Source organism: Camponotus vicinus, unplaced genomic scaffold (assembly GCF_025532165.1).
Source record: "Camponotus vicinus isolate PSW18456_S1 unplaced genomic scaffold, iyCamVici1.0 SCAF_9, whole genome shotgun sequence".
In the NCBI taxonomy this organism is placed as follows: domain Eukaryota; kingdom Metazoa; phylum Arthropoda; class Insecta; order Hymenoptera; family Formicidae; genus Camponotus; species Camponotus vicinus.
Genome location: NW_028141981.1, coordinates 5,280,561 through 5,298,232, shown reverse-complemented (window position 1 = coordinate 5,298,232; position 17,672 = coordinate 5,280,561). Strand labels below are relative to the sequence as shown.

Sequence of the window (17,672 nt, the reverse complement as noted above, 5' to 3'; positions counted from 1 at the left end):
TCTTCAAGTCGCGTAACATCGCAATTAATTCACGTAATTAAGGATGGGAGAGATTTTATCTCTAGTCAAAGAAGTAAGGTCCCAGAGCGAGCTTTATGATAGGATCGTGCGCTGAATACTCGGATTACATAGCGCCACGTTTTCGCTTGATGAAGAACAATTTGCGAATTGACTGAAAATGTTTGTAATATTTTATGGAAGAAGTTTACTCAATTATACGTTACGAAAAGAAATAAGCCAATTGCATTGTGAAAATATTCTTATATGCTGTATGTAAATTTTTATTTAATTAAATTCATTTTTTTATTAATTTAAATTAGCTTGCTTTAGTTTCGTGATATTTTCCATTATATAACATATATTGTAAAATGGAATTCGGCGCGATATTTATATAAGTATCTTTATCAGTTCGAATTAATAATGATTTGCACATTAGCTAACTATTCGGTACACAATTAATATCTTAGTTTGTCGTCTGTTGTCACGTGACAGGCTTCCAGCTGATACAAGTGAACTATAGATAATTACCTTGGGTCACACGCTAATTTCAATAGTGTTACAGCGATTGCTCTAAATTATTCTCATTGTGCGCGATTTCCAATCGCACAGATACAACTGATATCGTTCTAGTTACAAAGCACACCGTGTTTTTATGGTGATGGCGAGGGACGAGAATAAAACATGCATATAGTGGCCGCCAGACAGCCAGGAAGGTGTAACAGAAACAACAATTATCGGCGTGCCGGCGCAGGTTGCCTCTGGCATCCGTTCCGGAAATGACGGTAACCGTGTCTCGTTTCCTTCCTTCCTTCCTACCTGCCTTCGTATGCCTCTCCAACTATTCGCGCGCCTCCCTGCGTGCAAAATCGATCGACGATTAATGCCGGTCGACCGCGCAAAAGAATTACAGTGTGTAATTATTTTATTTATCACGCAGGGTATTTTTATTGTTCGCGCAACAGCAGGAAGCGAATGAAACGCCGTCGGTAGAAAAATAGATGTTTAGAGGACGAGGGAGAAGGAAAGGAAGAGGGAAAGGGCACGGAGCGTAGAAAGAAAAAAATATCGAGAATAATAGAGGGTAATCTGCGCACAAGAGGGAATCAGGCGAATGAGTGTTAATTATCCGCGTCTCCCGTGCGAATAAAATTGTTCACGTTTTCATCGACCAAACAGAGCGTGAAAATATCATTTCAAGAGAATTAGTTTACTTAAGAGTTAAAACGCTTTGGCAGTTTTATGAATTTAAACATGGGAGTTACGCGTTCGCGCTGTTCAGGGACGGGCAGGAGGAAGCAGAAGGGTGCGAGAGAGAATTGATAGTGAACGAGATAATAAAGAATGGCGATTCGCTTCAGAGATGTAATAACAGTAATTATGATCCCGCAGCGCTATTATCCCCTACATCCGTTTTCGGAGGGACGTTTACGGCCGCGCGTGACTTTACTTCCTCTCCTTTTATTACGAATCGATTCATATAAATTCCCTTAAATCAGCGTACGTGTCGGGATAAGTCTCTCTGCATATCGGGTACACTGATAAAACGTGATGTCGAGATCAAAAAGAGTCTTTACTCAAAAGAATTAGATATCTTTCGAATCAGTGCGACAGAAAGAAATAATGTCTGTGATATCTTTATACACAGAAATTCAATCTTATATATATAATGCATTTATATAATAATGTATTTTAAAAGATATTTAACAGATTAATAAAACATGATTAATATTGAATAATTCACTCACGTTTTTGGTTTTATGTTATGATAATCAAAGCGTTCTTCGATCAAAGGAGAAACTATAACAAGTTCCAATCTAAATCATCGAGTTACGTTTGGAATTAGCTGCACTCTCGACTACTTCCTTCATCACATAGTATTTTTGCCATTACCGACGTTTATGGATCGTCTGGCGCGTTTGCCAAAACAAAAAAGCGGATTTCCGAGTGCCATCAGTTGCTTCTCTACATGTGATGGATACGAAGTTGATCGTCGATTAGCGCGTTACTCTATCTGTATTTAGTTAACCAGCATGATAATCTTTTTAATTCGTTAATTAAAAAGATTATCATGCTGGTTAACTAAATACAGATAGAGTAATGCGAGAAACCGAGAACACGTCATCCGAACGTTCGTCCAGCCAGAAAATTACGGAATCGTCGTATTCGTCGTCGTGGTCGTTCGCTCGTTCGTTCGTTCGTTCATTCCTTCGTTTAGTTTAGCCGTTCGCTCATCCGCAACCTGGATTTATTCCGTGCAATTACCGCGATAAGGGTCCACCTTAATAATCGTTCGTTAATCGTCGTCCGCTTGTTTCCTAGCTCGCCTGTTCCATCATTCTGGCTTGCAGCCGCATATACCGCGGCAGGAAATCGCCGAAAATAGGACATCCTGTCTGAGCATACATCACCAACCGTTTAGGAAATGTGTTAAGGATGTTACGCTCACTTAAGGCTATTTAAATTTGCAACAACATGCAACACGATTTCCAAGCAGCCGCAATTGCTTGTTTGAGATTAATATCCGTTTTGTGAGTTTTGCTCGGAATAAATAACTATAATGAAGTTAAACATAACATGTTAAAACTAAAAGTAGGAAATTTACTGTGTTAAATATGTATATATGTTTTATTACGATTTTTCTAATCTAACTACAAGAGAAAGAGAGAGAGAGAAGGACAGAGAGAGAGAGGAGAATTTAAAAATTCAATGCAATAAGCAGCGTAGCCTACTTTTTTAAGAATTTGCAGAAATTAATACAAACTTGAGTTTTTCACAACTGCAAAATTACTTTTCTCAAAGCTTCAAGAAAATTATTCAAGCATTGTTGCACCGAATTTTTTGATTGGAAATGTTTGATATCTATCTCCAACACAGATTAATTTGAATATAACGTAATCCGAATAGCAAAACCTTTGCGTGTATTAGTATATGTATATAGATATGAGTATTTAGCTTTACTTTCACGCTTCTATGTCAGTAACACCATTTGCGCGCAAGAATATAAAAACCTCCAAGGAAATGCCGATCAAAGAAGTGATAATTAACACTGCTGTATGTAGCACCTAAACTGCCTATGTGGTTTAATATTTCAAAAAAGCCCTTTTAGTACGATATGTTGAGACAGTATCATCATCAAAATTGGAGTAATCAAAGAACTCGAGCAACTTACAGTTCCCACTATAACATTTCGAGCTTTAATTGCTTTTAAATAATTGCCTTTGTTAGCAACGGCCTCTTATAAATTCTCTTTGCTCGATGCTTTATGCATAATATACTGACGAAGTCGAAATACAGATAAGCGAATAAAGAAACTCATTATTGCAAACGGTAACTGTCTAGGCATATTATTTTCAAAATAATCTTTTATTCTATTTTATTTTACATATAATTATTTAGAGTTTTATGTATAACTATTTTGAGAGTTTCTTATGTACATATATATACATATAAAATTCGACGTTATTAATATTCAAATAGTATTTAAATTTAATTAAATTTTCCAATTCATTTAAACTCGGCTAGTCATCTAAAATATTTATTTCATTCTAAAATATATATCAAATTATAATAATTTAAAAAGTCAACGGAAATGAGTGTAAATCGATACTATTGATCGAGAAAACGTTTAAATATTAATTATATTTCGACAGGAAGACTTAATTACAATATCCTTCCGAAGAGAATGTCTGAGCTGGAACTTATAACTTTTTCATTTTTCCTGTTACTCGATTAATTCGCTAATCTTAATAATATGATCTTAATATATGTATATAAATAAATAAATAAATATATATATATATATATATATATATATATATTCCCATGATAATTCTGATTTTGTAGTAAATTTCATAATTGTTATTTCATGGCATGTCATAATTAGCAATTAATGAAGTCAGAAATGCTCATGGGAATTTGTATAATGCAAACAAACACAAAGACATATACCATGTACTGATTACAGAATTATTAAAGTTCAAATTTCGATCTTTATCTAGTAAAGTTATTTGAGAATTGGACTATGATAAAAACGACTTTCCAGTTTGAACACAATAAATCTAATTTGCAATATTTTACAACATGGCAAATAATATGATGAGTAAGAGCGTGTATTTATACCATCACGCGCACAATAATGAAATATTCAATCTTTCCATAAAATATTGAAAAACACGCGTAACGAATGTGTGGTAAAAACCCGTCCTCAATATTAAACAAACTTCTCCCCGTAACAATTGGGCCATAGTTCCCTGTCTGATGTAAAAAAAATATCAAGACGACCGAATACACATTAACAAAACGGTTATGCCGTTGTTGTAAACGTGCTCGCGTGGCGATGCATGAAAACGTGCGCGCGTGCCGTAACAGGTGAAGCGTAAACTTTGTACTTTGCAACTGGTAAATATTTGACGAAGTTGGCGTGTGCGCCGAACGCGGCGGGGATTCGGTTGATACGTGTACGGTACTCGCCAATCTCTCCCTCAAGTTCAGAGGAGGCAGACGCAATCTCGTATCTGTTTCTCTCGCGTGCACGCAGACAAACTAATCCATTTCCGGCCGCGAAATCGGAATCAATGTCAAATATCCATAAGCGCGACACAGCAGCTTAGCGCATTATCCGCGAGACAATCAGAGGGAGAGAGATGGAGAGAGAGACAGATAGAGAGGGCGGGAGGAAAGGAGGGTGAATTATCCTACCGAATCACCAGCGCCAATCCCAGGTGATATCCCAGGAACGAAATCGATATCCGAAACATAGCCTGCAGCCGCTCGAGCCGAAAAGCCTCGCCGATAATTGGACGCGCCGCTACTCTCTGCGCACGGAGCTCCCTATGAATCGATATTATCTGTCTTATATATCTGGCAAAATATGGAGAATTACTCTCCACGCGGTCCATCGGAGGACTCGCTTTACGATCTCTTGACCTATATTTTTCTCATGATTTTAAAAGCCGATTCGAGGAAAGAAAAGGCGAGCGTAAAAGCTACACCCACGCGGCGCGTTAGTGGTTTTTATATCCGTATTATTGCATCGTAACCACCCGTTCGATTTCAAACGTAAGCCGAGAAACGCAATCTTTACGATCTACTTGTTTCTCGACCTACAACTTAAAGAAGTGCAACAGAGAAAAAGGGAGAGAGAAAGAGGAGGAAGCTAATAAGAACTCGCGTTTTTCTTCATGTCTCTAAGCGTCTTTTTTTCCGACACTTTTCTTTCATCAAATCTCGCTCAAACGCGTCTCACCGGATAGTCTCTTTCAGTCGTGTGTTTGTATCTCTGCGACCAATTCTCGACGTTCCGTTCTGTTTTACTGCCTAACTAAGACTAGCCGTGACTATTCTTCGGATTGGCCGATTTAATTTTGGGACACCTAATTCGCGTACTGACTGGCTGCAGCTTCGACCGCTTCGTTCGAACAATGGGTGATTCAGTGGAGAAGAAAGGGCTTTAACTAAATGAACCTACAAAGCTCCGTTGATCGGAGGGGCGGGCTGCTCCGGAAACGCGGAGATTGTAAGTTCAAGACAGAGAGAAGATGCGCTTGCGTTTTGAATCATACAAACTTACAGACGTCCTTAATTATTTTCGCGACTTTTCCGAGATGCTTATTTCAGACTCGGATCATCCGAGTCCGTTATCGAGCTTCATGTCTCTCGAACTATGATTCCGAGCTCGTCGAGAGATGGAAATATAAAATTGTCTCGACGACTAAGATAGAAATAACGAGATAAAAAAAGTACATACAAACATTAAATACAAACAAGTAAATACAAACATTGTCGCTTTGTGCTTTGTCGGTTGAAAGCGCGTGCATAAATGTTAGTAATAAAGTGCTTATTTATAAATGAAAATATACAGCAATGATCAGATGTTTTGTGTATTCGAGCACATCTCTTTTTATTATCTAATTAAAATATAGATTGAATGTGTAAGAGATATCTAGGAAGAACCGCTATCGATCGAAAATTCAATTTCACTCTTTCCCTCTTTTTCTCTCTTTCGATGCTTTGCTTTCATACTACATAACTACAATAACGCCCGCGCAATTAAAATGTGAAGTAATAATCTTAATACATATGTTAATGAAATCAAACGCACTGCATGCATTATTAAAAAATTCTTTAAAAACAATATTGGCTTTGTTTTTTTTGTATACTTTTTTCAATTGGAATAATCTTTCGTGTTACCTTATATTGTGTGTGCAGAAAGTCACGCAATACGATATTCAGAAATAGATTCGAGTATAATCCAGAGTTGCTCGAGAAGTGAATACTGAATATATTATCTACCTACCTAATGCAGTTCGCAGATAAATTAACATACATCGTTGAGAAATCGCAGTGCTCTACGAAATCTTCTTAAAGTTTCAATGGGCCGCGAAAACTTTTCGATGAAATGAAAATTTGCCAGAACTTTTCTTTACCTGGAAAATCGATCGCCATATCTATATTCGTGCCAGCGAGTTTGGTTCTCATGCGTGTCGTTAAGTCTATGTTACTTACGGGAATATTGGAAGTAATGACAATGCGCTGTATTAAACTCGTAAAGTTGTCAAGAAAAATTTTTGTTTTGATTATCATATATGTTCACAAATATTAGTTCCATTTACATTAATTCCATTTACTGGGATTTAACTAACACACTTTTCCTTTCTTACAAAAGAAATTAAAAAAAAACAAAATAATCTTAATTAATGTTCATAGAAATAATTTTTTACGAAACGTGTATTGAAAACTGATTAAAACGTACGATGTTATTAGGAAAATGTGTCTATAATATCATAATGATGTGGAAATAATCGATAAGCCATTTCAATAATTTATAACACGAATGTAGCGCACAGCTAGGTAAAAAACGATTGCAATCGATGATAAAAAATCTCTCATATTACCGATTGAAAAGTTTCATAAAACTTTAAAAATTTCATGAAACTAGTATTTTATATTTTACAAAAAAAAATACAATTATTTTTGTATTAAGCTCAAAAAATGAGCTGTATGTTTGCATCATAAAAAAAGACAATTTGCAAACCACTAAGATAATAGAAACAATATGTAAAATCGAGCATACATAAAATTGTTCTTCTTTCTTGAAAGGGTTGAGGCATTTCTTCCAATATTTCTCATATAACGCGAAATTTGCATGATCATATCAGAATAGCATCTAAAGAACTTTGTATTTGGCATCTATATAATATTTCCTAGACGTATGAGAATATATTGTATGTCTCAGAAAGAATCTATATCCTATATCTTGAGCAAATTTAAGCAAAAAGAATTATATTAGAAATTTAGTTATATAATTAAAAATTTGATATTTAAATTTTACATTAAATAAATAACATATTAGAAAAATATAATTTCAATTATTACAATATTTATATATTTGATCAATTATTTCTTTTTGCTTAAACTATTGTATTCAATTCATTTTAAAGAATCGCATTTTTTTATCTTTCTATAATAATGTTTAAAAATTGCACACATACTCGTATATGATTGTTCTTTTATACATTCTTTATCATTATGTTTCAAATCTCGAAATATTTCTACGGAGTATTCTGCGACAAGATATCCCATGGAGATCTCTTTGTGAAGCAAAAATCTAGAAAACACGGAATACCAAACACACTGTAGATCTCCCGAATTCTTTCTACAGGAACACCTGGGGAGTGCGTCCTGCACGAGTTTCTACCTCTTCTTCTCCAGCACGTTTCTGTTTACCATGGCGGGCACGTTGCTGTCCACCGGTGTCTGGTGCTTCCTGGTTAGGCTACCTATGATCCATCTGGCGCCGGGGCCCTCGAGGATCATCGTCGTCCTCAGCGGTTACATCTTCGCCGCTGGTGCACTCACATTGCCCGCCTCGTGCATCCTGTATCGCGAACACAACGTGACTCGAAGTCATCGTACCCTGCTGCCGGTAAGATCGCAATAATTACAAATCACTATAATTATGCAATGGAGTGGCGTAATTAAGTGCAATTAAGCAGCCTTTCGTGCGTATTTTAAAGGGCATGCTGTGTTTCGATTTAACAGCGAAAGAGACCAAAAGTGGCTTTTATCTTTGTTTTATAATTACTTTTTCGATTTTCGTAAATTTTTTAGTGGAGATTTATACGCGAATAAAAAAGCTCTGATATAGTTAAAAATAAAATTAAAATAAAATTAAAATTAAAATAGATTCCTACGATACCTTCGTCGCGAGATACGACGGTGTAGGAATAATAAATTGAATCTATAAACCGAGTCTTTATTTGGTTGAAGCGGACAAAAACAAACCCAAAAGGGATAAATGGAAATCGAATTTTCAAACATTCTGGCCGACTGTTACTCGCTGCGTGAAATAATAAAATCAAGTACTCAGTTTCTTTTTTTATACCATAACTAAAACTCGCCACTCCCTCCAATGATCCTTATAAGCGTCATTGATGTTGAAAAAGCTGGAATAAACGTGTGCACACGGTGTCGCGATCAACATGAGATTTAAGAGAAAATCCTCGTAGTCCGCGGCCGTTACAGCTCGCAGCTGCGGGCGCAGATCGACCACTTAAATCTTCGCGGACGATTTGCTCGTAATGTATGACGGACACGGTGCGCCTAGCAGCGGAAATAAATTGACCCTTGACTCGGTCCTTATAAGCTCCTGAAAGCTCGGCGACTGCCGTTCGTTCTATTAACTTCTCACGTCACTAGCGAGTTCTCATTCTTAAATCTTTCGACGATAGTCGATGGTCGACAAATGATCATTATTACAATCGAGAAATAATTGGCTGCGCATTTATATCGATTAGTATCAATCCTAAGCTCTTTTATTTCTTCTCTCTTTTTTATTCTTTCTTATAATTTGGATGCTTTTTTGTGATATATTTTTCTGTATATTATATTTAATGAAATAAGGTATGTACCTTTATTACATAAAAATTAATGTATTGTCGCAACATATAATGTATTAAATAAGAACCTTGAGTTATATATGTATGTTGCAGACAATAAAAAATGACGCAACTGATATCAGATATTGCTATCAGAATATAATTTAATTAGATTAATTATTATAGAATAAATTATTTAATAGGATATAGTTGACAATAATAAAACATCACTTCACTAAACCTCATATTTATAAATAAGAAAATGTTTGTGAATTTACTTGAAGAAAAAAACGTAAGATTAAATTATCAAAACATTATCTATGTGTAATATTAAATAAAATAAATATAATAATATGAAACTAAGATTTTACGAAAAACATTAGTCTATTCATGTTTGTTTATGATTCTACAAAAAACTCGGAGATTTTTGAAATAGATATCATTGCCAAAGCAAATGATTTGTTTCAATTTTCACAAAAATAAAGAATCTAAAGTTTTAATATCTTTTATCAGTTTTAATATCTCTCTCTCTCTCTCTCTCTCTCTCTCTCTCTCTCTCTCTCTCTCTCTTTTACTAGTCATTTCCATATGCAATACATAACAAAAATTAATATGTTCTAGCAAAATAAAAATAGAATTTTTAATAACAAATTTAATAATAGTTTTTAATAACAATTATTCACATAAAGAATTTTTTTAATTAATAAAATTTAATTAATAAATTTTATGCAAAAATTAAAATTCTGATAACACCCTCGATTTCTTATTTTCTCTCTCTTATATAATTTCATCTATATTTATATAAAAAAATGCTTAAATCATGCTCGCAAAATTTCAAGTTTCAATAATACATGCTGTATTAAAACCGCATTAAAAAAAAGATGAAAATTAAAATAAACTCTATTTTTACATAATCGCGTATATAACACAAGAAAATCAAGTCCTATCAAAGCCCGATTATATTGTGACATTATAAAATGAAAATTGTCTTAAAAATAAATTGCGAAACAATATCATGCAAATATAATAATTGAATTTACTCACCACATAATGCTGTTTTTTTTCTCGTATTATAGTCAAAAATTATCTATTTCACACGTGTGTGTGTGTGTGTGTGTGTGTGTGTGTACATATATATATAATGACTAGGAAAAATTTGATCACCGTTGCATTATAATTCACTTTATTGTGTTATTATATATATAAGATAATGCACTAAACAGTGCACTAACTTTTGCCTAATAAATAGATATAATTTATATTCTCATTAATTAAAACAGCATAATAAGGATAATTAAGGATGATTCTCTCTCTTTATATAAGATCCTTTCCAACAAATTTGTAATATGAAATACGGCACTTGATTCACCATTTTCAAGATATGTCTTTTTACAAAAAAAAATTCGTACAGACACATATATCTAATTATTAATTTATTACAACACGTATTTTAATTTAATCTCTACTGTATAGTATAATAATATAATAATATTTTAATATGTTGCGTAATCAAAAAATGATTACTTGTTAACGCGTATGTCAATTTATATGTATGTAATATATGGTGAGAATCTATCTTATGAGACTTCTGATGTTACATTTACGTGATATATTGATAAATAATACAAAATATGCGTCACTTTCTATCGTATTTATTGATGCGCATTTAATGAATAAAAAAAAACACGTTGCTAAAGTATCAAATACAAATAAAAACAATGATCTATTGAGCCTAATTAATCTAAAAGTACTTAAATTATTACTACATGTGTCCGACAATTTACGTTCCATACTGTTCAATTATGCGCGCGATTCGTAACATTTTTGATGATAAAAATCATCTTTATAATTGGTAGTTCATGGTAGATTATGAAGGAACATAAAATTAATAATCTCACGTTAATTAATGTGCGATGCTTGCAATAATACGCCACTCTTAACAGTTGTTATACGCCTCTAATATTTGTAATGAATTTATAATATGGAGCATGACCTCTACTTCTCTCTCGCCTCTTTCGTCCCTAACCCTTGACCTATGGTTACATTCATACCGTACGCATGTGTAACGTATGACGCCGCGAGCTTTCGCACGATTGAAAATTTGAGTGACACATTCATTGACGCGCAATATGTTCGCGAATTCTTTATACGACTGATTGTTGTTTCGAGTTTCATTAAAATAAAACTACACCGCGTTCTTTTTTATTTGCGATATATCTCGAGAGAAAGGTAAATCTATTTTAATATCGAAGGAAGAATAATACGCGCTATTTATTTCGCTCGACATTCTTATCGATCTTATCGATCCGCAATGGAATGTGCGAAGAATCAAACATTAAAAAAGCATGGGAATACTGAATATATACGATACCTGCAATCACGCGCCACTCTTTGATAGTGTAATAAGCCTTTAACACACCTTTGATGAGTTTATAACAACGTGAAGCGTGACACTGTCTCTCTCTCCTTGTCCTCTCTTCGCTCATCCCCACTCCTCGGCCATATTCCTATCGCGTGACGTATGCGTGATGTACAACGATCAACAATCTGAACTACGCCGCACAGCGCGTCGCGTTTCGCAAATAATAATCTGTACACGCGAGTAATCGTTGTCTCGTGAATTTCATTAGAATTAAACTACACACAGATATACGCAGATATTACACTGCGCTCTTTTATACATCTCGAAAGGTAAATCGATTTGAAAGAATAATATGCTATTCATTTTGCTCGACACTTTTGATGTACGATTTGATCGATCCACAATGAAGCGTGCGGAGAATCAACCGTTAAAAAAAAGCACAGGAAATACCGTATCCAATAATGAGTAATTATTATATGTAAATATAATGGTATTAACGTAACTTCAGAGTTAATTGTAAACATAATCGTTCTTTGAGACATCGCGCGTGTGGATATTTCTATTTAATAATTTGAGGATTGTTTCTTACGCGTATTTTTCTATTCAAATGCTCTTATAATCGAATATTGAGAGTTTCGAGCAATGGTTGTACGCGATACGTGACAACGATTACAATTATTTACACAACGATCGATCATTGTGTTCGTCATTTTTTCGGCTGGAGAGCTTCATCGCGGACGCGAATAAAAAAAATAACAATTTTGGTCGTAGTTTCTCCTGGTTATTTATTCTTTCCAAGCGTGTATTGTACGTGTATAAATCAGTGTCGAGAGTGTCGTATGAACCATCGAGCGATCGCGGGATTAATTAGAGCGCTAGCTTGTAATTAGTCGCGTTTTCCGATTGGTTTTTCGAGCAATTTTGTTGGTGCGTGTTTGTATGTGAATTACGTGTTGCCAAATAATATCGCCTGCGAGGAGCAACAACGACAAATCGACCGGTGAGTCAATTTTTCATCATTTTTACATGATCGATTGTTTATCACTTATTAGTCCTGATTAGTATTTGTATCTACACATTTTCACGTTCTGTTATAAATCAATATTAGCTCTCTCGATATACTTTCAACTCCGTATTTTGCAATATCTATTTAAATCTTATTTTATATCGTAACGTATTTTTAAATTTATAAATTTTTACTGCGGAATAAAAGCATTTTTCTATCTTTTTATATCTATTTTTTACAAATCTATATTTTTAGAATCAAAAATTTTTCATTATATTTACACGATCGGTTGTTTATAGTTTTGATTAGCATCTGTATACATTTTTCACGTTCTTTTATAAGTCGATATTTACTATTTTGATATTTCAACTCCGCATTTTGCACAATATAAAAGCATTTTTGTATCTTTTCAATTTCGGAAATTTATACCTTTAGGATAAAAAATTTTTCATCATATATATTTACATAATCGATAATTTATCATTTATCAGTCCTGATTGGTATTTGTACCTATACATTTTCACATTTTTTTATAAATTGATATTAATCCTTTCGATATTTCATCTCCGTATTTTACAATGTTTATCTTTTAGTACTCTAGTTAATCTTTTAGTATTTGTAATATGCCTTCAATAGGCTTAATTTGTAAATATGTAAATATCTAGTTTGAATATCTAGTTTGTGATTGTCTAGTTTGAATGTAACAAACATTTTTTTTTCAAATTGTAAAATCTCAATGTGACCTAATATACATTTCGATTACGAGGAAAAGAATATTACGCTTGCGAATCACGGTACGTAAGATGCCCCCTCCCCCCCATTGGTGTCTTCCGCGCGGAAATGTCGCTCGAGGATTGCACTGTCGCGCTAATTTTCACGCGGCGCTTTTCCGCCGCGCATTATTAGACGAACATAAGAATAAGTGTGAACGGGGCGATAAATTGTACCGCGGATTTAATAACAAGGACGCGAGGTACGCGGCTCTCGCCTAACGAGAACGAATGGAAGTAGTGGGCCCGATTATTCTGCAACGGCATTCAATCTTAATGCGCTCTCACGCTCCTTCGCGCGCGCGGTTGGAGCGCGTTTTTGCAACCGCAAAACGGATCGATACGATGGCGTGGAGGATATTAATTCGATATAGAGAGACCGGAGTGAGAGAGGTCGTGTTTGCATTCTTACGCGAGAGCTAGATGCGAGTTTCGCCATTAGAGACGTTTAAATCGCGCGAGCGATACACATTCATGCGCGGATGGATGGACGGAATTATGTAACCGATATCTCTCGACTCGTGTGAGAATCCCCGTCTCTCTCTTCTCTTTTTTGCCTCATAATCACGGTCAAATTTAATTAGATTTCCATCTTGCGCGCGACGACGAGCATATATTCGCGTAAAGGATGGGGAGGGAAAGGGGTTGCGTTGCCCGGTGGGTACAATTTACATACGAAATTTCGTACGTTTCTGCGCAGAACTATGTAACACACATCGCGCGCGCGAAACGTCTGGCACGGAATATTCTCGCGGTAATATGCGGCCGAATCAATTGTTTCTCACCGTCTACTTTGCTCGTTCCGTACTCGTCTCATATGAAATTTCGCAGATAACTGCGCACGATTTCTACTCGCGATTGAAATTTCATGAAGTTGCGCGCCGAATTTTTCGCACAAACTCACTGTTTTCGAATCAAACTTTCGCCCTCCCCGACGAGCATATAATACTGCAATATTTCACGTTCCGGCTACAGATTTGATAATTTGTAGAATTCTTAAATCCAACACGACGGACTTTTAACTAATAGCTTTCGCGAGAAATTTGAATAAAAATTGTCACATTCAAGCACATTCATTTTATCATAGAATGCACGCGATGCTCAATCGATATCTCTGTATTTGAATTACTAATGGAATTAATTCAGTTATTTGAGTCGTCTCTATTAAGAAATTAATCGCCATTCTTATAGTTGTTGTAAGATTCTGTTTAAGAGTCGCTTCGTGATAATTTACGACCGCATAAAATTAAACTCCGTTCAAGTTACTTTGCCGTGCTTTCGTTCTATTTGGAACCGTCGCATTTTGTCGCTGACAGTCAATCGATTGCTCGTTTGTTTGCTAGTTTTTGTTGCGAGCTGCGCGAATAGAGATATAGACGGGCACTATGCGTAACGAAATAGAATGAAAACGCGAGAGGGAAAAAATAGAAAACGAGTGGATAAAGAGAGGCACGGAATGGGAATCACGAGGATGAAAGTAAGTGAAGGATATGCGAGTGTAGCATTTATAGTTCACACGCACAAAGACAATTTTCACGTGCGGAGAAAAAAAGAGCACGAGGCAGCATTAAACGGGACGACCGAGGATTTATTCTTTCGACTCTTGCTGTTGATTGACAGGCTCATTTATCGTAGAATGCGTTTGTTAATGATAAATATCGGGTGGAAGCAAACGATATTGTATGGCTGTAATATTGTTTGCTCGACAGTTCTAAGCGCATCACTAAAGCGTTTTCAGGTCCGATGACAGGCTTTATGAAGTTGGTAACGATTAACCAGTTTATCGCTCCTATTCAGATTCTCCAAATAACTTCGTGAATATAATTCGCGATATATGCCAATAACTGCACAATGTGGCGAATAATTTCTTGCCGTGATTATAACAAAAAATACAGCACCATAATCTATATATCTTTCTCAAATGTTTTTAATTATGTAATTAGCTCGCGTTTAAATAGAAATATTAATATTGATGCATTTAATATTGGTACCAATATTTATTTAATTAATATAATTATATATAATATTAATAATATATATATATATATATATCTATATATTTTTCAAAGAAAGAAATGCTTCCAAATAAGAAGCATTAATTCCTTATTAAAAATACTTATATTAATTATAGACACTTTAGATTATAGACATTTTTAATCGGTTAATTTTGTAATGGACGGTTAATGGCAAATTTAAAACCGTGTCCTTTCATAACATCTTGAAATTTAATTCTTTTGCCGATAAAATGAGAAACTTTCATAAATCCCTTCTGTGACGTTTCAAGCGCTTTAACAGAATTTGCAACTTCCAGTAACGTCGAATATATTATACAATCGAGTATTCTATACATTATCTTGATTTCACGCATCTCTTGTAAACTTTATGCCAGATTGTCGGCGATTATTGCCCTTCTCTTCTTTTTAAAGTAGTATATAATATCGTCACAGTGTAGCTATTCTCTCAATATTATCATCTTCCGAAAGATTTTTATTTGTCAGGATTGCAGGATTTATCAAAAGAAGCTTATAACGCATACATAGCAGATTTTCTCTTTCAATTAGTATAATAGCATATCGCAGTTCCTTGTATTGACACTCATTTATAATATCGCGTATAGCGATAGGATGCAGTTTTAAATAGAATGTAACGAGAAAACCGCAGATCTGGGTCGCTCAGAAAATCGTTGACGCTTTTTCGCGAAATTGTGAAAAATCAAATTCCCCGAAAATCGAGAACGTTGAAAAGCCATTTTCGACGCGGAAATCAACGGGGTCAATTCTGGCTCCGTTCTAGTTGATCGTCGAAAAAGTGTGGGGCAATCTTCCGATCCGTGTCACCTTTAGTAATGACAAAATCGATGACGCGCATAGGGCTCTCGATGTCGGATACATGTCGCGCTTGTCGGTGTGTTCGCGGAATCTCTTTTAATCGCGCTGTTAAAAAAAAAAAATCCGCGCCGCGAAATAGCGCGATAGCGACGGCCACCGCATCGCCGATGTCGTCGATGGAGAAACGACAAAAATTTCCGACCGCGACGGTCGCACAGCCGCAAGTTACAAAGCAGTTTCCCGTTACGCGTCAACAATAATGGACACGCCGGGCAAATAATGGAATCGATCCGTCGATGACATATCGATTGGCGCGCGTGCGTTACTTATTGCTTCCGTCAACGAGTAATTTCCTCTTTATCCAGCACACGACCCGCTCGTAGGGATAGACGGGCACGATGACTGGGTAATATGTTCGACAAATTGGTAAAGAGCTAATTACCGGCCGACCGCGGAAATTATGGCTGGCGTGCCGCGATATCGTAGCATGTGTAATGCGTTCGATTTGGCTGCAGTATATGTGTCGTTATGTGTGCTGTATGTAAGCGCGATAGGATAATAGTCGGATGCACTGTTGCGGGAAAAGAGGACACACATTAACTTGCTTCTCTTAATATACGCTGAAATAGTTTCTCCTTCATTTTTGCCCTCGTATTTAAACGTGAAATTTTTTCAAAAATTTTCCTTTCTATTTTAGTTTTTTATATGAAATTCGTTTTATTATATAAAATTTAAATATTTGAAATTTTTTAATGGATTTTACCAACTAGCTTTACAAATGAATAGTCTCGCGCTATACATATATTCATATACATATATTTTACTTTTTATCGTATCACGATTTTCGAGCTTCTTTTGAAAATACACCAGTATCTCTCTCTATAATGAGAGAGATGTCTGTGATAATAATATATATACATATATATGAAAAAAATGCCGTTCTCTTTTGATATCTCTTTCTGATTTTCTTTTTCTAATCTTCTAATTGTTTAGTTAATTCTTGAAACTATGCGCGAATTAATTCAAAGAGGTTCTCTTATGATTCAGATCCGTTCTAATAGCGACATGTTTAGTTAACACAATTTCACCGCAAGCCGAGAAGGATTCGCTTGCAGTGAAAGCTTAGTTACCATCCCCCGCGTTCCACTTGTGTTCGCCATCTGCTGTCTCTAATCTGCCTCCGTATAGGCAAGGACAATGCGGCCCGTTGAGATGTATCACCTTGGAATTTGGATTATCGATCCGTGATAATGACGTCGTTAAGATCATCAAATCTAACTAATATTTTTTTAACTACTATTTCTCGTTATAGAACCGCTATAATTACGACTGCACTATCGTTGAGATGACATTGATGTATGTATCAAGACGATCTATGTATCTGCGTAATATTGCGCTTACAGCGGCCGATATGAATATAGAACAGATGGTAGATTGCGAATATTACGTGGGAGTTGACGCTCGCGCGTGTATTTTCCTCGTTAGTTAATACATAATCATTTGTTATAAGAAGGAGACTGCGATGTTCTAAGAAGGAGACTGCGATGTTCTCGCGATGCAGTCGTAAATTACACGACAAATTGCCGCAAAATTCGAATTTATATGCATTTATACACAAGCGCAAGAAGCGCACAATTAAATGCATTCTCTTTTGCATATACCAATTAATGTAAATTGTCGAAAGTCAAAAGTCGCGATATACCTGTCAAGATATCATGGCGTATTAGAACGTCGCGGATTTTTGCAACTAGTTGCAATAGTTTGCCGCTGCACATAAATCTGTAACTTCTGTGTGTTTACCGTACGTCTGTAACATTCTTTCGACGCACC

At 35.4% G+C, this 17,672-nt stretch overlaps 1 protein-coding gene across 3 annotated transcripts in view; it reads left to right on the top strand.

Annotated features, from left to right (window-relative positions):
- LOC145976686 (uncharacterized) overlaps window positions 1–17,672 on the top strand; it is a 156,078-nt gene that overhangs the window by 4,299 nt on the left and 134,107 nt on the right. For all 3 annotated transcript variants that reach the window (XR_014440294.1, XR_014440293.1, XM_083107992.1), the window contains exon 2: window positions 7,661–7,924. Coding sequence is in view for 1 of the 3 variants with exons in the window: in XM_083107992.1 (XP_082964118.1) it covers window positions 7,661–7,924 (264 nt within the window). In the remaining 2 variants the exon portion in view is untranslated. The remainder of the gene's footprint in view (window positions 1–7,660; window positions 7,925–17,672) is intronic.